The sequence below is a fragment of the Notolepis coatsorum genome (genome assembly GCF_963971535.1).
Source record: "Notolepis coatsorum genome assembly, chromosome: 9".
NCBI lineage: Eukaryota > Metazoa > Chordata > Actinopteri > Aulopiformes > Paralepididae > Notolepis > Notolepis coatsorum.
Window position 1 is genome coordinate 87,135,062 of NC_140173.1, and position 23,960 is coordinate 87,159,021.

The window sequence follows — 23,960 nt, forward strand, 5'->3', positions numbered from 1 at the left end:
CTGGCTCATAAGAATGACACATTTTAATATACAATTACATTGGAAAAATATACACAATTGAATACAAAACGGACACATGGGAGCTACTGTACACACATACCTGTTAGGTTACAATGCAACACAATGCACCAGCATTAGGAATAGTCATCTGCACTGCAGCACGTGAGCTATGGTTGAGAAAAGACGTGACTGCATTAACTCCATGTTAACAGTGCACGTGTGTGCAAACTTCCTACATGCTATTAAAGTGCATTTTACCCAGTCAAACCTCCCACAAAACAACTGCACAGGTACATATTAACAACAGTAGTTACATTACAAACTCGTTTCACAGTTTTAGGAATGTAACATACAATATTTAACAACTTTTAGACCGAAGTCTTTCACTGAACATAATAATTAGTACTCACTCCACGGACCTCCAGGTGGAACTAACTCACCACCGGAAAGCAGGCAAGATGCGTGTCCCGGAGGACCGGAAATGCAAGTGTGTCAATTTCAAAATAAAAGCCTTAACTCCCAAAAGTGCAATAAAACAAAACGAAAGGAATGAAATCAACTCAAATCAATAAAATAAAACGTTTAGGAGTATTAGTGTTATGTATTAAAGTGTATTTTGTGATGGGGTGTAATTATCTATACAAGGCAACAAGGCACTTGTTACATATGTACATACAAACACCACCTCCATACTGGTTTCTGTCATAAGCCTAACTATATGAATTGAAAATGGGGGACCCTGATGGAAACAAGACAAACGTCTTTCTCAGGTCTGCATCCCCTTAACAATTGTATGTATTGAGCCGTACTGTATTGTACCCATTCTGCAATCTGTTAAATAAAGTTTTCATTCATTCATTCATTCAAGCCCACAGTGTCCGGGGACGTTTTATGCCGACGCACGTGTGTCACAATCTCCGCGGATTTAAGAGATAGTTTCACTTCTTCTTGTAAAGAGATAGTTTCACTTCTTCTTGTAAAGAGTTCATAAGATCAATAGAATAGAATATAATGATCTTTATTGTCATTGTTACAAGGTCAAGAAGATGACACAGTCCCCATAATGTCCTCTCTTATTGCATGCAGCCAATAAGGTACGTTGTTGTGGTTGTTAGCTAGGTGTAGGCCCAAGCCATGGAGCTAAAGTGCTAACTAAATGTTTGCTAAGTGAGTTATTATTGCAGAAGGACTTAAAGACAAACGTCTTTCTCTGGTCTGCATCGCCTTAACAATTGTGTGTATTGAGCCGTACTGTATTGTACCCATTCTGCAATCTGTTAAATAACGTTTTCACAGACAGTCTCTTCCCCGCCGCATGTATATATTCTCTCCCACCCACCCACCCCCTCCTAATGTACAGTCCCCTCCCCATCATATTTATATACTCTGTCAGGATCTACCGTATATGTCACAAATGTATCAGTACTAAATACCTATATGTCCCTATGCCATAAATGTCATGTATGTTGTGTATGTCATAAATGTCAATATCAAATGAAAATGGGGGACCCTGATGTAAACAAGACAAACGTCTTTCTCAGGTCTGCATCCCCTTAACAATTGTGTGTATTGAGCCGTACTGTATTGTACCCATTCTGCAATCTGTTAAATAAATAAAATCATTCATTCATTCATTCATTCAATGTGTTTTGTAGGTTAAGTTAATTTGTTTAACAATATTGCAAAGACATGTGACATTAAAGGGGTCCCCACACGGCGAGCGATTTTAGCCAGGCGACCGATTTTTTTAGCAAGCCGACCGACAGAATTGTATCGCCTCCATTGTTATGAATGAGAGAACACACACGGCAGGGGATTTTGAAGCGACGGTCGGCAAGCTATTTCTGTCGCCTCGCTAAATATCGCCTCAATCCTATTTTTTGAGGCGACGGCACACGGACAATGAGGAAATAACATGACTTCTACAGTAGAAGTATTGCAGAAGTTCTACTGGTGTATCATTTGTACACCTTTAATGTATCAATACATTCATTGATCAATAACCTACGTATTATTACCATGCTACTTATGTTCATTATTATTAACGGGAACAATTTAAATAAATAACGTTAGTTTGAGAAGCTATAGTGGCCGCTTGTCATTAACTAATAAATTAACAATGCGCCACGATGCACCTACTAGTGTTTTAATACTCGGGTAACAAAAGAAGTTGTGGATGTTGATAGAGTTTAATGTCCAGGCTGCAGCTGATGTAGTTTGTAAGGTTTATTGTCCAAAGAAAATTATGGTTGAGAACAAAACAGTTTGCGTCTTCCGTGAAAAAAACATTCTCTTTCAGCAGCTGCATAACAATACTTGTCCAATCGGTGGTAATGAACGTATCGTAGCGATCAGGCATGCAGTAATGTCAGGAAGAATGAGGAGAGGTTGTATTCGTATAGTGGTTTAATTCCAGCTCAATATGGGTTTTACAGGTTAATACTCCCTCGTAACGCACAACACAGCTACCTGCTATTAAATACGCTCGCTTCACAACAACATAACGGGTCCGCCCTCCTATATCTCCCGGGGGGAAGCAAATAACCACACCCCCAGCTAGACAGAGCGACGGTCGCCCCTGGTGTGGAGGGGCAAGCGATTGTCTTTGAGCAACAGGCGATCGCATCGCCAGGCGACGTCGGTCGCCCTCCGTGTGCAGACCACTTAAGGGGTCCCCACACGGCGAGCGATTTTAGCCAGGCGACCGATTTTTTTAGCGAGCCGACAGACAGAATTGTATCGCCTTCATTGTTATGAATGAGAGAACCCACACGGCAGGAGATTCTGAAGCGACGGTCGCCAAGCTATTTCTGTCGCCTTGCTCAAAATCGCCTCGATCCTATTTTTGGAGACGACGGCAGGCAGGACAATGAGGAAATAACATGACTTCAGTAGTTCTACTGGTGTATCATTTGTACACCATTAATGTATCATTCAATACATTCATTGATCAATAACCTCCGTATTATTACCATGCTACTTATGTTCATTATTATTAATGGGAACAATTTAAATAAATAACGTTAGTTTGAGAAGCTGTAGTGGCCGCTTGTCATTAACTAATAAATGAACAATGCGCCACGATGCATCTACTAGTGTTTTTATACTCGGGTAACAAAAGAAGTTGTGGATGTTGACAGTTTAATGTCCAGGCTGCAGCTGATGTAGTTTGTAAGGTTTATTGTCCAAAGAAAATGATGGTTGAGAACAAAACAGTTTGCGTCTTCCGTGAAAAATACACTCTCAGCAGCTGCATAACAATACTTGTCCAATCGTTGGTAATGAACGTATCGTAGCGATCAGGCATGCAGTAATGTCAGGAAGAATGAGGAGAGGTTGTATTCGTATATGGTGGTTTAATTCCAGCTCAATATGGGTTTTACAGGTTAATATTCCCTCGTAACGCGCAACACAGCTACCTGCTAGTGCTAGTGAAGAGCTGCTAATATGCTCACTTCACAACAACATGACGTCCGGTCCCGGCGGTCCGTCCTCCTATATCTCCCGGGGGGAAACAAGTAACCACACCCCCAGCTAGACAGAGCGACGGTCGCCTCTGGTGTGGGGGGATAAGCGATTGTCGTTGAGCAACAGGCGATCGCATCGCCAGGCGACGTCTGTCGCCCGCCGTGTGCAGACCAGAGACAAGTAGAAATAAGATGGATTTATGTTGTTATTGTTTGATCTGTGATTTATTGTATTTCATGTATGTGTTTCACAGTTCTCACCGTCCGGATTGTAAAGAAATCCCACCAGTACTATAAAGAATGTGTTGCTGTCATCATCGCATAAGAGGGAATTACACTAGGGCTGCATAGTCTTCGGTGAGTTTGATGTACCCATATGTCTCGCGAGTCGCGATGGTCTGTTGATTGTCTGCATCTGACGTCATTTACTCCCACATGCACAATGACTGTATGTATGTGCAGTCAGACGGATAGCGCTCCACAATAGTTGGAATATGTTTAATTATATCAAGGACTTTTGCACCAGAAAAGGAGTATGAGATGCCCTTGGGAATCGGGGCGTTTCTTACGATGGAATCACCCACAACATCTTCCTGAATGACTGACACGCTTTGTGTGTTTCTAGTGTAAAGTGTCTCTGTGACGGAACTCTACTGGACCAAGGCTTTCTACTCAAACATCTGGATCAGAACCTTCTTCTTGTGGAACCAGACAGCAGACTGGACACCACAACATCTGTAAGTACAAACATGTAAACATTGTTTCCTCTTATTGCTCCTCCTTGCAGAAGCGGCGAGAAAGGAGCCTTGAAGTTTTATGATCACATACGGTACAAGTAGATTACAGTGAAATGCTTGGTTCTGTATGAGCCTCCTGAGGTTGGGCTTCATACAGTAAACATGAACCAAATCAACACAATCTGGACGGAGCTCAACGAGGCGCACAGCGCGGCGCCATCTTGTTGACGTTCATCCTCAACGACTTGGGGCATAAAGGAGAAAAGAGCTGCAGACGTAGTATAAGTGTTTTACTGTTTTACTATTGATCATTAGTTTGTAATGTGTTTTTCAGATTAACATAAGCATAATATATGTTACACCCGCTAAGTTCCTAGCTTTAAGAAAGACACAGAGTGTAGGTTAATTTAACAATATTTATTATATAAAAGTGGTGGACAAAAATACTATAAGCCCACTTCAACCTCATGTCAGGAACCCCAATCAGCGTTGACCGGGCAAGGTTTGATTCACACAATGAAGGAGAACGATATCAAATGTCAATAAATAGCACTTCACACAATGAAGGAAAACTATATCACACATCAATAAATACCAATTCACGAACTGAAGAAAAAGAGATACTTCTCACAATGAAGTAAACGGATATCATACCACTCGGTGATTCAACTTTATCAAACATTGGCACACGTGTGCATAACCACGGCATCCATATAATATGGCACACTAGGCCTGCCCGTATTCCTGTCTGAGAGAGGTACCTGGTACATGGGTTGGTGTTATGGGGGGGGGAGGGGGGGGGAACGGACACACAAATAAACAAACAAACGTAGATAAAGAGAATTAATCCGCCCCAAGGGCAAGACCCAATTATTTTTGCCCGTCTACCGGCCCACTGGCCCGGGCGGATTAGACATAATTATAACTACCAAACAATAACTAAAAACGTGTTTCACAGCAAGAGCAGCTGGACCACTGGTGCTCTGCCGGGAAACAAACAACAGTATTAAAAACACTAACACACATAATTATTAGACAACATTACATGCTAAAACAAAGTGCTACATTAAAATACCTGGTCCGTCGCTGGTCCTATCCTACCGACTACCTTCAATCCCGCTGGGAACCAGGCAAGTGATCTGGAACAAACACTCCATGTCACACATATTGCACAGCACATATTAAAACCCGCTATTCCTAAACCATAAATACTACCACTGCCTACCGTACAGGGCTGTACGCTAAGCTTTTTCACTAGGGGCGCACTTCCCCCTAAATGAGAAATTTAGGGGCAAAGAATATTTTTTAGGGGCAAATTTTTAAATAACTATTTTACCATTATAGTAGGGCTGGGCGATATGGCCTCTAAATGATATCGCGATATTTTGACATTTCCTCTAAAGCACTTAAAAATGCTTGATTGAACCCTTTGATGCATACAGTCACGCCAATATGATGATTATAATAAGTCCCTGCAACATATGTTTGCATTATTAAACCATGAAGATGCTTTAAAAAATTATTTAATGAAAATGTACTAAGAGTAGTCTACTGACACACTAATAAAAAAAATTATTTACATCTAAGACAATTTATATAAAAACTCTTGGGTGCCTTTTACACAGTACTGTGTTTTCTATCCACTTTAGCCAAACACACACACACATATATACACACACACACACACACACACACACACACACATATATATATATATACACACACTACTGTGAGAAAATAATAATCACACAGACTTAATGATTTTAGAATATTTCAGATAATGAAATAAAATGTTTATATCATCAACTATCCAGTTAGTATTTATACTGTGTGTAACATTTGGCTACTTTAAATCATTGAATGTAGAGAGAGAGAGAGAGAGAGAGAGAGAGAGAGAGAGAGCCCCTCTTCGGGTTTTGATCGTCTAAGCTGCCGTAGGTGATGACGTCACACTCGAATGTAAACAGGAAGAGATGGAGACACACGGAGATGGGAATTGAATGATATACAGAAACGAATAACCAATAAATATGAAGTTATGTTTAAACTTCTGTTGTCAAGCGTTGTCAATATAACCCACCCTCTTTCCTCACGAATGGAACTAGTCTTGTGGAGTCCGCTTTGACCGTTTTCCAGGGTTAGCAGAGATCGCTAGTTAGCTTAGCATAATCCTAATGGAGACCTTGGTTAGAAGCTACCGTTAGCTCATTGCTCGTGTCAATTAAATTGCATGTTATTAAAGGTCCGCGCTGGTCTGTCTAATGAAATTACAACCGCAACATTATATTGCACTGTACAGCCCTGGTTGTAGGCTAATGTTTTACTACAATTTGTATGGATTAATTTAGGAGTGAAATGCGAATGAAGGGTTGAAATCACCACTCGCAAGCTTGCCCCCAGATATTATTTTAAACTCGCACGGACCAAATTAGGGGGCAATTTGCGATCATATCATCGCAGTGTACAGGCCTGCCGTAGTGTGTAATGCTCGTTCCTGCATCCCGGAGTGAGGTGTGCACCTACCTCACTGCACCGGCCGCAACAAACAATTCAACTCACGCTCCTCCCGCAGGTAGCCCCCTATAACGGAACCTGGCTCATTGAGGCCCCTCCTGCTTTCTCATTACTGCCACCCGCCACATATATATAACTAAATAAATAACATAGTTAGTTAACACATTATTTCACATGTATGTGCACAGAGGTAACCTTTCATTTTATACTTGTATGCCGTGACAAATAAAACTCTGGCAAATAAAACTCTTGACATTGACTTGACTTGACTAAGACAGACCGATATGACCAAATTGTGACGACCCTCCCCCACACTGTTTGCTTGCTCTGCGTGTTTCATTGTTTCACAGGATTGGTGGCAGAGCTGGGGAGGGTTATCAGAGTGTGTCCCAGGCCTTTATACATGCAGGCTTCCTTTAGTGTCCCAGGCCTTTATACATGCAGGCTTCCTTTAGTGTCCCAGGCCTTTATACATGCAGGCTTCCTTTAGTGTCCCAGGTCTTTATACATGCAGGCTTCCTTTAGTGTCCCAGGCCTTTATACATGCAGGCTTCCTTTAGTGTCCCAGGCCTTTATACATGCAGGCTTCCTTTAGTGTCCCAGGCCTTTATACATGCAGGCTTCCTTTAGTGTCCCAGGTCTTTATACATGCAGGCTTCCTTTAGTGTCCCAGGCCTTTATACATGCAGGCTTCCTTTAGTGTCCCAGGCCTTTATACATGCAGGCTTCCTTTAGTGTCCCAGGCCTTTATACATGCAGGCTTCCTTTAGTGTCCCAGGCCTTTATACATGCAGGCTTCCTTTAGTGTCCCAGGCCTTTATACATGCAGGCTTCCTTTAGTGTCCCAGGCCTTTATACATGCAGGCTTCCTTTAGTGTCCCAGGCCTTTATACATGCAGGCTTCCTTTAGTGTCCCAGGCCTTTATACATGCAGGCTTCCTTTAGTGTCCCAGACCTTTATACATGCAGGCTTCCTTTAGTGTCCCAGGCCTTTATACATGCAGGCTTCCTTTAGTGTCCCAGGCCTTTATACATGCAGGCTTCCTTTAGTGTCCCAGGCCTTTATACATGCAGGCTTCCTTTAGTGTCCCAGGCCTTTATACATGCAGGCTTCCTTTAGTGTCCCAGGCCTTTATACATGCAGGCTTCCTTTAGTGTCCCAGGCCTTTATACATGCAGGCTTCCTTTAGTGTCCCAGGCCTTTATACATGCAGGCTTCCTTTAGTGTCCCAGGCCTTTATACATGCAGGCTTCCTTTAGTGTCCCAGGCCTTTATACATGCAGGCTTCCTTTAGTGTCCCAGGCCTTTATACATGCAGGCTTCCTTTAGTGTCCCAGGCCTTTATACATGCAGGCTTCCTTTAGTGTCCCAGGCCTTTATACATGCAGGCTTCCTTTAGTGTCCCAGGCCTTTATACATGCAGGCTTCCCAGAGTAGACGAGTGCAGCCGGGGGAGGAGTCAGAACGTCGAACACTTTGATTTGAATACAGCCTCTCGCCTAGTCTCGCATGGCAGATATTAGTGTTGTCACGATACTGGAATTTCAAACTTCGATACGATACCTTGAAAAGTATCGATATTCTATACCATTTTCGATACCACGGGGAAAAAGGTTAAATCTTAAAATGTAAAAAAAAAGAATAAAAAAAAATATAAATATATGTATTTTACATGTAAAAATAACTAAATGATATAATCTTAGAAATTAAGTAAAGTTAATAGTACTGCGTGTTAAGCATAACAGATTGATTGATTGCAAATTGTATCAACAGATTGCAGAATGGGTACAATACAGTACAGCTCAATACACACAATTGTTAACACTTTGATCGCCATGGGTTAAATTCATAATTTACCATCCCTCGCCAGCTCTATTTGTCTATGGAGAAGTTCCCCTTCTTTGCAGGGCTATAACTTTTTAAATTCTATTGTTAGATTGCCGTTATTAGGGCCCATTCAATGTCCTATATGTATTGTTCATGGTGTAGCAACGTTAAACTTTTTCATTCACATATTCATACTAAAATATGGTCTAAAGTATAAGTATGTTTTCATCTCTTTCTGCAGCTTTCTCCAGAACGTGATTTATAGCCCCAAATGTATTATATTGATGATGAAATACATTTTGATAGCGATCTGTGCCAGATAATAAATTTCAACTGGACGTGGTTCTGGAAGTTACTACACGTCATCTGATGTTGACCGGATGGGCGAGGGGGCGTTTATAATTCCGTGGGCAACGTTATACCATTCATCTAATGTGGGTCATATGTTCATCATAGCAGTTTATATCGAACACGGTAATACTACACGCTAAAACTCACCCCAGTCTCCTCGGGCCGTTGGGCGATCAGCGTGGAGTAGACAGTTTTCGATTATGGGATGTTGAAATGCCCGATCTATTTCCATACCACAACATCGATAACGGGTACCACAAACACCGGTACTATGATCGTGAGAGGGCGTCTGCTAGCACGTTGTCCCTCCCACGAATGTGGCGAATATCCAAGTTATACGCCTGGAGGAACAAACTCCATCGCATCAAACGATGGTTCGAATTCACCATGCTGCGAAGAAAAACCAAAGGGTTATGGTCTGTATACACAACAAGGGGTAAACTGGAGGATCCAACGTAAACATAAAAATGGTTCAAGGCAAGAACCGGGTCGGCCCCTGTCGAACACGACCACCGATACCGATCTGTCAAAATTATACTGCAAACCAAAATCAACCTGAGAACTGCGCTTAACAGAACAGAACACAGCACAACAAAACCATAAATCACTGATACCACCACCGCACCCATATCCATCCCACCTGGCACTGGCAGTTCAGGATACTGCACACCGTGAACATCCAGAGTAGGCTGTACCGCCTCAGGTACAGCCCCAGTGTACCGGGAACCTGGCAGTACGACAGTCACAATAACGTCTGGAACACCATCTAAAATGGCGTCACCCAAAATAACTTTGTCCTGATCAAAATCAAAATGGCTGCCACTCAACAGACCAGGTCGCGAAGGCGGCTCCTGCTCCACAGGACACAGGTAACTAGGTTGACCATCACACCTAGTGCATGGCAGAGAATCAGTGTGGACATGTGGATCAATGTCAGAATCATCAACTGACATACTGGGACCATCCCTGCCCACAAGTGAAACATTAGGGACAATAGAGCTATTGTGGGAAGGCTGGCAGCCTAAGTCAAGCTTAGTAGCCCCTCCAACTAGAACGGTGTCACATGAAAAAACAGCACCTCTCATAGCATCCTTCCCACACTCCTCCTCCAATTCGTTCGTGGCCTCAGCCACCGTACAGGCTGGGAAGACCTTGAGACACTGCGCTGCCATATCCTCTCCTGTCACATGCTTCTCCGGCACTCCTGTCAACTCTGGTTTCACCACCGGGCCTAACACAAAACCACAATCAAGAGAATCATTATGCAGAGGTACATCCACAGTGTGCTTTCCAAAATTCTCAACAGGTACACCTTTTAATTCAACAAAGAATGTGTCACTAAGTGTAATGTCCCAAGTCGAAGTATCAACAACATCACTTTTGTCCTTTGACATTTCTCGTGCCACAGCACACACAGGAAACACTCCTGGATGTTTCTGTGCCAGCTCATTAGAGACCTCAGAAACCACAGGAATGGGAGTTACAACCGGAGTAGCCAACACTTTGTCACCAGCCAAATCATTCCCTAGAATGAAGGACACCCCCTTTATGGGAATGTGAGAACATACCCCCACAACAACATTGCCTGATACTAAGGGAGAATTGAGCGTGACCTCATGCAAAGGTGCATCCACAAATCCACCCCCAAAGCCCCGAACAACGACATCGGAATGCAAAGAAGAGTTTTCTGAAAACGGCAAAACCCCCTCCAGAATGAGGGACTGAAAAGCACCGGTATCTCTCCAAATTGTTATAGCCTGTTTGGACTCTAGTGCATTAGTCAGGGAAACAAATCCATTCATCATAAACCTTGAGGAACCCTCAAGCTCTTTGTCCACACGTTTGATACTTTCCCCATCCCCATCTAACGTTGGCATAGGCGTCCTGCATATGGTTTCTACCAGAGCCACGGTTCTGACATTTTTCTGCTCAAGCACCGGGCATCCAGCAACGATATGACCAGGTTCTTTACAGTAAAAACAGATAATCCCTTCTGGGAATGCACCAGCAGAACCACCCCGCCTAGGAGGTGAAGTTAACTGACCAGCAGACACAGGTTTTTGGAAACGGCCCCCCTGAACAGGACGCCTATCCCCGGACTCAACACGGTAGTCCTCCAAAAACACGGACTTGTGTGTCAACACAAACTCATCGGCGAAGACAGCGGCGTCGCCTATCTTCGATACCCCACGCTCATTTAGATGTGTGGAAACGGTATCAGGAACACATCTTTTAAATTCCTCTAGGAGAATCAACTGCCTAAGCTGCTCTCTTGACTCTGCCTTCTGAGAAGTGCACCACCTGTCAAACAGGTTCTCCTTCTCCCTTCCAAACTCAACATAAGACTGCCCCTCGGACCTGCGATAACCTCTAAAACGCTGACGATAGGCCTCAGGGACCAACTCATAAGCCCTCAAAATGGAAGCTTTAACCAGCTCATAATCAGCGCTTTGTTCAAGGGACAGAGCAGTGTAGGCTTCTTGTGCCCTACCAACCAAAACACATTGCAGCAGCAGTGTCCAGACGGTATCAGGCCACTTCAATGTGGTTGCCACCCGTTCAAAAAGGGGAAAATATCTTTCCACGTCTTTCTCAAAAAATGGTGGCACCATCCTAATATTCCTGCCTACATCAAAACCGGAACGTGACTCTGGATGCAGAGCACCCGCCTGCAAGACAGCGTGCTTATAATCAAGCTCCTTCTGCGCACGCTCGTGCTCTAAGTCCTTCAAGTAACGCTCTTGTTGTAGCTGCCTCTCCTTAAGCTCACGCTCCTTAAGTTCACGCTCACTGTTAAACTCACGCTCCTCTCTTCTCTCCTTAAGCGCACGCTCCTCTCTCCTCTCCTCACGCTCCCGCTCTAGCTGCCTTTCCTTAAACTCCAACTCCCTAATCCTCCACTCACCCTCTGCACCAGATAATAGCGGAGACACGTCAGACAAAGGAGGCTCCTCCACCCTCTCCTCAAGCACCTGTTCCCTAATGAGCAAAACCCTCAAAGCACCCAAGGCAGTTGGTTTCAAACATTTCTCACTGGGAGTAAGCTCGACCTTGTAGTGCACAGCAAGCTCGAGAAGCTGTTCTTTTGAAAACCTCTCCAACATGTCATGTGAAGGGTGATCCACAAAATCCCTAACGGAAGCCATCTTTTCTGCACCAGCACCACACACAATCCACCTAACGAGCCACCAAAGAAACACTAGAGAACCACTGAAGAACGACTAAAGAACCACGACGAACCACTGAAGAACCATACAGAATGCCAAAGCCACTAATAATAATCATAAAGGGACGCGGTGGCAATGTGTGCTACGGAGCGCACATTTCAAGGACGCAAAAAAAAACATAAAAAAAAACAACACCCACCCCAAATAGACATGTCATACACTCAAGGGTGTTAGGTGCTACCAGGTATGCTCACCAAACACTCAAACAAACAAAATAAATCCAACAAAATATTCCAAACAGGTGCGCCTTCTAACCTGATGTGACTACATATGCTTCTACGTCTAAACTGCAGAAAAAAACCGGCCTACCACATGTCTACCCTAAGAAACACTAAATCAAGCCCTACCACACTACCTGTGTTTCCTGGCCGCCCTAATCTACCTACCCTTAAACTAATGCCCTGTAGACCTAACTTTTTTCAACCACACCTGCTACCAGTCAAAGATCATATACCAATCATTTCATTGACCGCCCCAGGAGTACGTGGTGCACCGGACGCTAACCAACAACCAGAAAAAAAATGTCCCTATCTACATGTGGTGCCTACTAAACTATATATTTTAACAGCATAAGTAGTCACATCAAATTACAAACAAATACGGCATACTCACCTGTTTGATGAAATGGCTAAGCCCCCACGTTACACCATATGTAACGAACACCACCCAAACCATATTACGATGACACCCATTGCAACAACAAAAAAAAAACCACCAAACAAAGTTCTAGGGGTAAAAGATCCCGGATGAGCGCCCAACTGTTACGACCCTGGCTCATGTTATGTACTAGAGGCTGGTCACTCCTGTGTCACCAGGGCATGCAGGTGAGGGCTGCCAATTAGCCAATTAGTGCTGATTGGTTACCTGCTGGGAGAGAAAGAGCTATTAGGTTCTTCAGTCCTTGTCCGTTGGTTTACTTTAGCACTTTAGTTTACATTTACATTAATAGTTCCTTGGTTTAGTAGCAGTTTTGAGTTAGAGCACAGGGTTTTGGTGTTGGTTACACATAGGTTGCGTACCCATGAGCCAGGGTCATAACAGTTGGGCGCTCATCCGGGATCTTTTACCCCTAGAACTTTGTTTGGTGTTTTTTTTTGTGTTGCACACAGTGACTACATGTAGTGACCGTAGGGCGACTTGATGGATTGAAATGGAAAACTTGAGGCTCAGAAGACAGACTCATTGGAGTCTTCTCTAAAGACTAGGGGTGCACCGAAAATTCGGCCACCGAAAGTTTTCGGCCGAAAATGGAAAGAGTTTTTTTCACCGAAACAGAAGCAACCTAACGCGTGTTGTTGTGATGATGTCATCAAAACGCGGATTCATTACATGCGCGCTGTGAGCTCTTCAGTCCTGCGTGATACTCCTCTTGGGACTCGGGAGCAATGCATCTCCTCGGGAGTCGCGCTGTTTCTACAGTATGTAAACTCCGCGCGCAACAAGTCCAATAAATGCGTCTTTAACATACTTTATCCTTATTTACTATATATATATATCACTGAGTGATCTAATATGCATATTATTCAGAGCGAGAGGGGGAGGGATTGTTTCTCTCACATTGACGCTGTCTACTGTGCCAAAGTCATCTGGGGACTAGAAAGGTGTGCTCAGTAGAGCACAGCTGTCTGCCTCTCTCTCTCTCTCTTTCTCTTTCTCTCTCTCTCTGATTGATTGATTGAAAACTTTATTAACAGATTGCAGAATGGGTACAATACAGTACAGCTCAATACACACAATTGTTAAGGGGATGCAGACCAGAGAAAGACTTTCGTCTTGTTTACATAAGGGTCCCCCATTTTCAATTCATCAGGACATATGACATACATGACATACAGATAGACAGTACTGCTACATCTATACATTTATGACATACCAGATTTGCAAATACAGTACTGTTTGTGATACAAAAAGACTCATAATAGTGATTATTTATTATTTAAGTTAAGTTTAGCCATAATCATATATTTTTCCATAATCAGGTAGCTGAACAACATTGGTAAAAAAAAATTCTATTCTATGAATCATTTTCGGCCTTTCGGCTTTCGGTTTTCGGCCAACTGTTTCCTATTTTCGGTATCGGTTTCGGCCAAGAATTTCCCATTTGGTGCATCCCTACTAAAGACACAGGAGGGGGGAAACAGCTGAATTCAATTCGCACAGGGTGACGGATGAGCCGAGAGAAAAGAACCAACAGTTGGTAATCTCCTCAGGTAGTGCTTCACCTCCCCTCTCCACATACGGCCTATAGATCAGAGCCAGGATTCTGTGTGGCTTCAACACAAACAGCAACATGTAGTCACTGTGTGTTGTTGTAGCCACCGGGTAAATCGCGATTTTTTTTATTTGTTTGTCATGACAAACCTATTACATAATCCAACATATGTATAAAGGCACAACATATTCCAGTTAACGGTATCTTTTTTTAATGATTCGTTATGGCGCAATCAATACTTCCATTTGGAAAAAATGCGTTCGGGACCTCCATATTTTGGGGGTATTCATCAGAAAAATCCCCCATCAGTCGGGCAAGAACTGCGGGTTTTCAGCCCCTCTCCTCTCTCCTGGAGCTTAGCGCTCGGCCAATCAAAGAAACGCGGAAGGCGCTCGGCTAATCAGAGAAACGCGGAAGCGCAAGTCGGTTGCCTAAAGTGTTCACGCCACCCGGCCACATATAGTATAGTTAATTTATTTTTTACAGTTTTTGTATTTTTCTGACATGGGGGCTCAACAATAAATGATAAATGACAATCAGAAATGTCAAGTTGCATGTTGTTATTCTAACCAGCTTAGTTCTGTTGCATTTCCAATGTATTTATTTATGCGGCACGGTGGTGTAGTGGTTAACACTGTCGCCTCACAGCAAGAAGGTCCAGGGTTCGATTCCCGCTTGGGGACCAGGTTTCCATGATGCCAGGTACCCAGGTGGGGTATCTCGCAGGCCTTTCTGTGTGGAGTTTGCATGTTCTCCCCGTGCTCGCAAGGGTTTCCCCCCCGATAAGATAAACCCAATGGAAAAACATGCACAACAACAGATCGCTAACGCTGTGGCGTCCTTGACGAAGACTGACAGGAGCACTTGGATTGGTCCCCTGGCGCGGCTCACGTTGCGCCTGTCTGCTCCCGGCTGCCCTTGGGGGGGAAGGACGACGGGATGGGTTAATCGCAGAGACGAATCGCATCGGCGATTCTAAAGAGACAATGCATGCGTGTGTGTTCCGGTGTGTGTGCTAAAAACTAACCGCTGTGTGTACCGCTAAAAACATTGAGTGTCGTTGGATGCCGAATAAAGACCTCTGCAACAGGTCCTGCATTAATTTTAATTAATTAATTAAATTAATGTTAAAGTATAAATGTATCAGGAATCGATAAGGGAATCTATAAAGAATCTGATCGATAAGCAGAATCGATAATGGAATAGTATAGATAAAATCGTATCAATTCCCATCCCTAGTAGTTTGTTTACAAAGATGTGTAAGAGACAAGCATACAAATGTATTAGCCCCCCCCCCCCCCACACCATCAAAACAAGCATGTGGAAAAGACGAGCAAGAGACAAATTGGGAGCAGAGAAACCTTGAAAACATTGTTTACAGACTTTATGAAATTGGGCTGTCAAAGTTAATGCTTTAATTTTGGAGATTAAATTAAATTATTTAAAGTGTTACATTTTTTTTTATCTAGATTAATCTATGGAGTGAAACATTTTCAACGCTCTGAACTTTCAGCAGTATCTTTGCTTGTTCTTTTTTTGCATTGACTCATGCACCTTTTTGAAAATCATCAGACATGAAGATGGAACACATTTTTGTTGTTAATATGATTTATATTACTGGTAGTTCAAGACATTATCCTCCTCTAAGCAAATCTGCACTTTAACATAGGCCTGGGTTGTTTTTATTTCGGTTAGCGCCACAGATATAAGAAAGAGGTCTTTAAAGCTGAGTCAATGTTGATGGTTTTGTTGAACATTTGTATTTCACAGGAGAGAAACTGTATTCAAAGATCAAAGAAAGCTATTAAAATAGTCTTTGAATCTAAATATACTTTCTTTGTGTTGATTCTACATTAATTCCAGGATTTTACTCAAGTAAATATCTGTTACAAGCTACGGTCTTAAGTAGAAAATGCGATTTTTTATCTAGATTAATCTAGATCAGCGTTTCCCAAATTTAGGGTCACATACCCGTTTTTATTGGGTCGCCAATAATAATATATATATATATATATATATATATATATATTTTTTTTTAAGCTGTAGATGTGTTGATTCAGTTTGGCACCACATACTTATTAGGGGTGGGAATCACCAGTTTCATCACGATACGATACGATATCGATTCTTTGGACAACGATACGATATTTGCCGATATCACAAAGTCTGCCACGATACGATACGATACGATTCAATTCAGGTGCCTGCGATCGATATGAGGCGATATTATGTGCCCATTTAACACAATCAGTCACATTTAGATCAACTAAAAAAAGGCTACGGAAATATCAATTGATGTATTTATTTTTGAGCTCTTCCAGACATTTAAATGAAAAACAATCTATTGTTTTTAATACAAATAGACCTCCTGTTCACTTTTGTTTTTATATATTGAGCTTTAACACACACACAGACACACACAGACACACACAGACACACACAGACACACACACACAGTCCCCACAGCCCCCACCCCTCCTCCTTCCAAGTCCCCTCTCTCCTCTCCTGTTCTCTCTCACGGTTAGCTGCTTAGCTTTTAAGCAGCCAACGCGACGTTCATTTAGATATTTAACGCGACGTTAGCATAAAGGAATGGCGACAATGCAACGCCTGTTATATGCATTTGACCCATTGCGGGGAAAAAACTGCACAGACTTATATTGGCTCGCAAAATAGACGCTCTGTAGTGCTTTACAGCAGACGCAAACACTGCTGTAATGTCTACACGGAGTTTCACAATACTGGGCGCCGGCGGATATGACTCGCAGGGATTTTCAAAATAAGAGTATCGCAATATGAACCGATCTTTTTACGTTGCGTCGATCCTATTTGATTATTGATAATAATCAATTATTGTCCCACCCCTAATACTTATGTGAATCAGGGTTTTCTACTCTAGCATACCTGAACAAATACAGAAACAGACAATGCTCAGCATGACCTCAGAATAGCACCTTCAAAAACCAAGCCCAGAATAGATCCACATACCTCTCATTATATTTCATTGTGCCATAGATGAAATATTATACCCCTTCTAGCATGATGTCAATAGAATTTTTAAATAAGTCAGTACAAATTAATCAGAATGTTGCTCAATGTTGGGGTTTAAGGTTGAGGGACGGAGGGGGGGGGGGGGGGGGGTAAGAAATGGAGAGTTGAAAAAGGGGTGAGAAATAGACAGGAGAGTAGAACATGTTTGTTCATTTAAAAGTGTTACAAAATTGTATGTACATATTAGGGCTGTCTTAAATACTTCGAAGCTTCGAAGCTTCGTTCGATGGCACAAGCTTCGAACATTAAAAAAAAAATCGAAGTTTGTGTGCATGGGGCCATTGGGTGGGGCCGGGGGACAAATACACTGGAGGAAAGTAACCCAGCTCAGCACTGCTCAAATTATATCATCACTATTGCCTGTTTGAAGGATATCATCCTCAAACACATATACACCTACATGCCTTGTAGAATTCCACACATAAGAAAGAAAGATACTGGGATGAATAAACAAAATAGGAAATAAAATGTAGAAATGCATGCAATACATAAATAAATATGAATCTCCATATATGAAATAGAACATTTAGATAAGGTGCTACTGAGATGTTTTGGTGAGTTCTTTGTTTTTTTGTGGAAGTAGCCCTTCTTAAAAATGCATGAACATTCACTGATAATTGGTCTGTAGTGGAGTCTACAAGGTCTACATTGCCGGACCATGTAGAATCCGGACCTTGTAGACTGACATCATTCTGTGCATAGTTTAGTCTACACAGGCCATATTTCAAATAATCTAAATCTTACTTCGTTCATTCATCTTAAACATTCTTGATTTGGGGGATTTGTAGTTCCCATGAAATCTGAAGTTGTTCAAACGACAACAGCGATCCACCTTGAATTAAATCACACAGCCGAGTGAAACCTTGTTGGCTGCGTCACAGTCACGAAAGGGGCTACTTAATTCATTAATCCAATCCACTTTATTTATAGAGCACATTTAAAAACAACAAAGTTTACCAAAGTGCTGTACAAGTCCCACAACATAAGATAAAAAAAAAATATATATAAAAAAAATAAAGAGAATATTTTTAAATTTTTTCGAAGCTTCGATTGCCAAAAAAAGCTTTGAAGGTCAGCCCTAGTACATATATTATGAGGTGGTGAGCAACTTAACATTACACTCTGATTATTGCTGTGATGCACTTAGCTTAAGGCACCCTTGCATGTTGTATGAGTCTGTTATGTATATAAATGTTAAATGGTATATGTGATGTGTTGTGATGTCACGTTTTGTATGATGCATGTATTAAGCATCACACTCCCCCACCCCCCTACAAGGACCACAATGGAAATAAGCTCTGAGCTTTTTTGTGTTTCATCCTTGGCAGTATATCCTGACTGTGCTCTTCTGTCACATGTTTATTTTTATATTTTCAAATAAATTCATTCATTCATTCATTCATTCATTCATTCATGTACTTTTATAATTAAATAAATACATTTGAAATTCATGGTTTGTTGTGTTCTTTATCAGTAGTTTATAAATGTATGTTATGGCAATTCATGATGTATTTTTGTAAGTTTGGGTCCCGGGGAAACACCAAATTTCTCTTTTGGGTCTCGAGCTGAAAAAGTTTGGGAACCCCTGGTCTATGGGGTAGAATTTCCGATGTATGTACTTCCCCTGGAAGCTGCCTCCGAACGGACCAAACTTTTCCCGAATCCTGTCGGCAAACAAGCTAGAACGTCCCGGTCATGTAGTAAATTCTTCATGCAAAGCCGTTGCAGTGGCTTAAACGAGGAAATATTGTGCACTTCACACGTTTCTATAATTGTTTTGTCGAAACCGGAAAGCCTGTAATAATAACATAGCTGTCAACATAGGCATGAGACAAAACGTGTACATTTTAGCCCCGCCCCTTCCCCCGGCCCCGCCCCCTCCCACTCGGCCCCGCCCCCTCCCAATGGAGCTGCCTCGTCGCTTGCCATCTGCTGGTCAAAACCTGTATGTACCCAGCCATTCGTTTAAGGGTAAACTGTAAATGTTTTTTCACAGGAAATGCACTATTATTTTACAGATTACTTTTGTGTTCCTACTTTAAGTGTAAATGCTATAAAAATACAGTAAATTACCTTTTATCAAAATATTAACCATTACATAAAGGTTGTAATCTGTAAATGTATTTGATTTTACTGTAAATGTTATGATGAATTGAAAATGGGGGAAGAAGTCCTTCTCTGCTAAAAACAAGCCTTTGTAATTGATTTGCTCCCACCTTGTGGTGAAAACGGAATTCCCTCATTTATACATCTATTGCACTCTTCCACAGCCAGACACTCTCACATCACATCTTAACTGTAAACAATCATTCTTCACATACCACGAGAGATAAACATATTTCTTCATTCATATCAACAGTCACAAAACATTCATCCAAACTTTATCTGACTTGCTTTCACGCAAACCAGTGCAGCACGTCACTATTCTGCTGACGTCATTCATTCATCTAAGCCAATGGGAGGTCACATTGTTCAGTCATACCACACAGACCAATGAGAGACGTTGATATTCAACCAAACTCCCCAGTCATCCAGGCAAAACAGGAAGTAAAAAACGTTCATTCTTATCGGCAACCTTCCTCATTATATGCCAAACCAGCTAGATTTTTTTTAAATCTGCTTTCACAGTTACATTCACACCTCTCACCCAACCTTAGTTCATGTCATTAAACCTTACGTAAACCACTTCCCCGCACGTAAATTGAATCTAACGTCACACGTTAAGCCAAAACCAAAGATTTTCGTCCGCCATCCCGTTTTAAACAGCGTAAATATGACATTTCTCTTCGTTTTTAAAGCAATCAATTCATATTCGCCAACTCCTACACATCATAGCTAGTATCCCTCCGTTTTTAATAACAATCCGACCGTCGCAACATATTCTAAACACATAATATTCGCTGACGTCGTGTTTTCCACCATGTGAGACATTGAAATCAGCTCGGCATACTTTACACTGCTGCCACCTGTCGTCACAGAGGGGAATTGCAGCCATTTTGTAAAAATTAATAACTACAAAATACGTGCCTGAACCGTGAACAGGGTGTGAAGAAGGTTGAAAAAACAGGAGAATCCCGGGAAAAACGGTAGGGTTGACAGCTATGAATAATAATAATAATAATAATTTCATTTTATTTATATAGCGCTACTCAATGACCCAAAGTCGCTGACAGTAGTTATAGTAAAAACAAAGAAACAAAAAAGGAACATGAGACCATGGGGGAAACAAGGGGACAACAGCATGAGATAACACAAAAAGACAGAGCGACAGGAACAGACATCAATCGGTTGGAGGGGGGGGGGGGGGGGGGGTTGAAGGCAAGGGAGAACAGGTGGGTTTTGAGGCGAGCTTTGAAGGTGGAGCGTGTAGGGGAGTCTTTGATGGACTGAGGGAGGGAGTTCCAGATCCGGGGTGCAGTGCAAGAGAAGGCCCGATCACCAACGTTTTTGAGTTTGGATGTCGGGACAGTGAGGGAGGCAGTGGAGGAGGACCGGAGGGAACGGGTGGGGCAGTAGGGAAGAAGGAGATCAGTCAGGTAGGGGGGGGCCAGGCTATGGAGGGCTTTGAAGGTGAGGAGTAGTGTTTTAAAGTTTATGCGTTGTTTGATCGGGAGCCAGTGGAGAGAGTGGAGGACAGGAGTGATGTGTTCACGGGACCGGGTGTTAGTGAGGAGGCGGGCGGCTGAGTTTTGGACCATTTGCAGTTTATTGAGGGAGCGGGAGGTGATGCCAGTGAGGAGGGAGCTGCAATCGTCCAGGCGGGAGGAGATGAAGGCGTGTATGAGGGATTCAGCAGCAGGGGGCGAGAGGCAGTGACTGATTTTAGCAATGTTGCGGAGGTGAAAGTATGACGTTTTAAACAATGGAGCGGACGTGGGGGTCAAATGAGAGGGTGGGGTCAAGGAGGACACCAAGGTTTCGGACTAGGGAGGAAGGGGTGATGGAGTCGATGATGGTGAGTGTGATGGGTCCGGATCTTCCGATAATTTCCGATACCGATATCAACCGATACTGATATATGCAGAGTCCCCCCCCCCCCCCCCCCCCCCAAATGGAATAATTTCAGGTAATTAACATTACATATCTCTTGTTGTGGAATTAACACAACATTATGCATACTTTTGACAATAAATAAAATCAGAATTTGTTCTTATTGGCTTGCCTGGGTAAATAAAGGTTATAGAAATGTCACAAAAAAAAAATATATATATATATATATATATTTTTTTTGAAAACCGATACCGATATTTTCAGATATCACATTTTAATGCCGATATCGGCCGATAATATCGGACATCCCTAGTATTCATGGTTTGTTGTGTTCTTTATCAGTAGTTTATAAATGTATGTTATGGCAATTCATGATGTATTTTTTTTTGTATCCACTTTTTCTCCCATTTTCTATTTTTTCTCCCATCCCAATTTTCGTATCATCCAATTCAACCCTCCCCTGTCTTTGAACGCTGTTTCATGCCTCCCACAAGCCGGCTGCAATGTGGACTAAGTCATACATAGCAAGAGTCCCCTCCGATACTCGAGGTAACAGCAGTCGCATCTTTCCACCTGCGCTGCTCGATCTTTCAACGTCAGGGGTCTGGGCTTTGGAGGGGCCCCACCCCCGTCTCTTCCTGATTCTACTGCGCAGGCGCACCAACCGACCTGTAGGAGTCGCTGTCCACAACGCCCAATCCCCACCCATCAGTTTCCCTCCCCCTAATACTGCCAATGTGTATTAGTGCGGACGACCAGCTAAACTGAAAGCAATGTGGAGCGCTGGGCTCGAACAGGGAGGCGAACCTGTTCGAGCCTAGTCTCCAGTATTCGTGGTGAGCGCCTTGCGGAGCGCACTGCACCACGTAGCCGCCCCTTCATGATGTATTTTTGTAAGTTTGGGTCCCGAGGAAACACCAAATGTCTCTTTTGGGTCTCGAGCTGAAAAAGTTTGGGAACCCCTGATCTAGATTAATTACAGAAAATTGTGAGATTAATTAGTTATTTTCTTTAATCTATTGACAGCACTAGAAATGACATATTTTTGCAAAAGTAATATGACATTACTACATTTCTAGTGTACAATTGCTATAACCATACAGCCTAACCTAACTGAAATGTTTCATCTCCTTTAAATTATGATTTTGTCTTTACAGAGCCGTGTCCAGTGAAGATGTCCCAGGGAAAGAATGACCTCAGTGACGGCCCCAACAAACGTGTCGGAGCTGTTTCACCGGCTGCAGACAAGAAAGATGACAACATAGCCGGTCCTAGCCAACACCATATGCTCTCTGAGGTGGTATTATGCTTCAGTTGTTATGCTTAGGGTTGGGCTATATGAACACAATCTCATATCACCAGATCTTACTTAGGTTTGACTAGTGGATGAACAAAATATATCACCATATCCATCTTGGGTTTGACTAGTGGATGAACAAAATATCATCTCACCAGATCTAACCCGTGTTACCAAGTAAACAAATCGCGGAGATGGCCAGTTAGCCCGCAGCATCCGAGTGCTACTATCATTAGCTCTCAGAATGGTAGCCACTAGCCAGAAGCCTGCAGCATCCTAGTACTACTAACGTTAACTCTCAGAATGGTAGCCAGGAGCCCCGCAGCACCCTAATACTAGTAACGTTAGTATTGTGTATTCAAAAACGCACCGGACTGCGACGTAACGTTTTACCATTTATTTGCTTGCTCCACCAGTCAACAACAACACACACTCTCGTTACCACAACGCTTTACGGTATTTTCACAGCACTGTCGCAACATTACCGTAAAGCGTGACCACCGTTGTGATACACATACACAACAGTTAGCTCTCAGAACAGCCAGTTAGCCCGCAGCACCAGGCAGCAACGGTAAGCATGTCTCATTTAATTTCCAGTGAAGCGGGGTTTCCCCTCCTCCTCCTGTGTGTAGACAACCAGCTCTGCGGCTCGCTCCACTAGTGAGGACTGGTCTCGCCCTCTGCTGACGCGTGTGTGCAGTGCACTACAACCAACCACTGTTAAAACTCCGTTTCACTGTAATATAAACTGAAACGGATCTGTGATTTTGACTGTATTGCTTTTCAATACCGTCGGGATTTCTAAATACCCTGGTATACCGCCCGAGCCTATTTCACACCACCCAAAACCAACCGGACTATCCGAGGAAACAAACCAGGGTTTGATTAAGGCGGACCAAAGAGCTCAGGTGTGAAAGCGACCGTAGACTGTAGGAGTTCAGGAATCTACTCTTTTTGGGTAGACTCTTTGCTAGTTTTGACATTATTATGGTATTGAGTTTTCCAATACAAGTTACAATGTGATATGACATCTATTTGATATCGGTATCAAAATAATTTCCAAATGAACAGTTATGAATATCTGGTTGATTTCAAATAAGTGGTTAGCTGGCAAACAAGTTATCTGTGCACACCCCCCCCCCCCCCTTATTACAATCCAAACAAAATACTCTTCAATACATTGGTTGAGCATAATAATATATGCTAATGAATATGTTATGAACAAATGAAAAGTTTGTCCTAGTGAACGATTGTCTTCCAGGGATGTATTGATACGGGTATCTGGC

At 42.6% G+C, this 23,960-nt stretch overlaps 1 protein-coding gene across 1 annotated transcript in view; it reads left to right on the forward strand.

Annotated features, from left to right (window-relative positions):
* Nucleotides 1-958: 958 nt before the first annotated feature.
* Nucleotides 959-23,960, forward strand: part of LOC311234691 (uncharacterized protein) — a gene marked incomplete at its 3' end in the record, with an annotated part of 68,439 nt that continues 45,437 nt past the window's right edge. Inside the window, exons 1-4 of the mRNA XM_084321934.1 lie at nucleotides 959-1,094; nucleotides 3,722-3,824; nucleotides 4,093-4,204; nucleotides 22,535-22,674. Of these exons, the coding sequence (XP_084178060.1) occupies nucleotides 22,552-22,674 (123 nt within the window). The 5' untranslated portion in view covers nucleotides 959-1,094; nucleotides 3,722-3,824; nucleotides 4,093-4,204; nucleotides 22,535-22,551. The remainder of the gene's footprint in view (nucleotides 1,095-3,721; nucleotides 3,825-4,092; nucleotides 4,205-22,534; nucleotides 22,675-23,960) is intronic.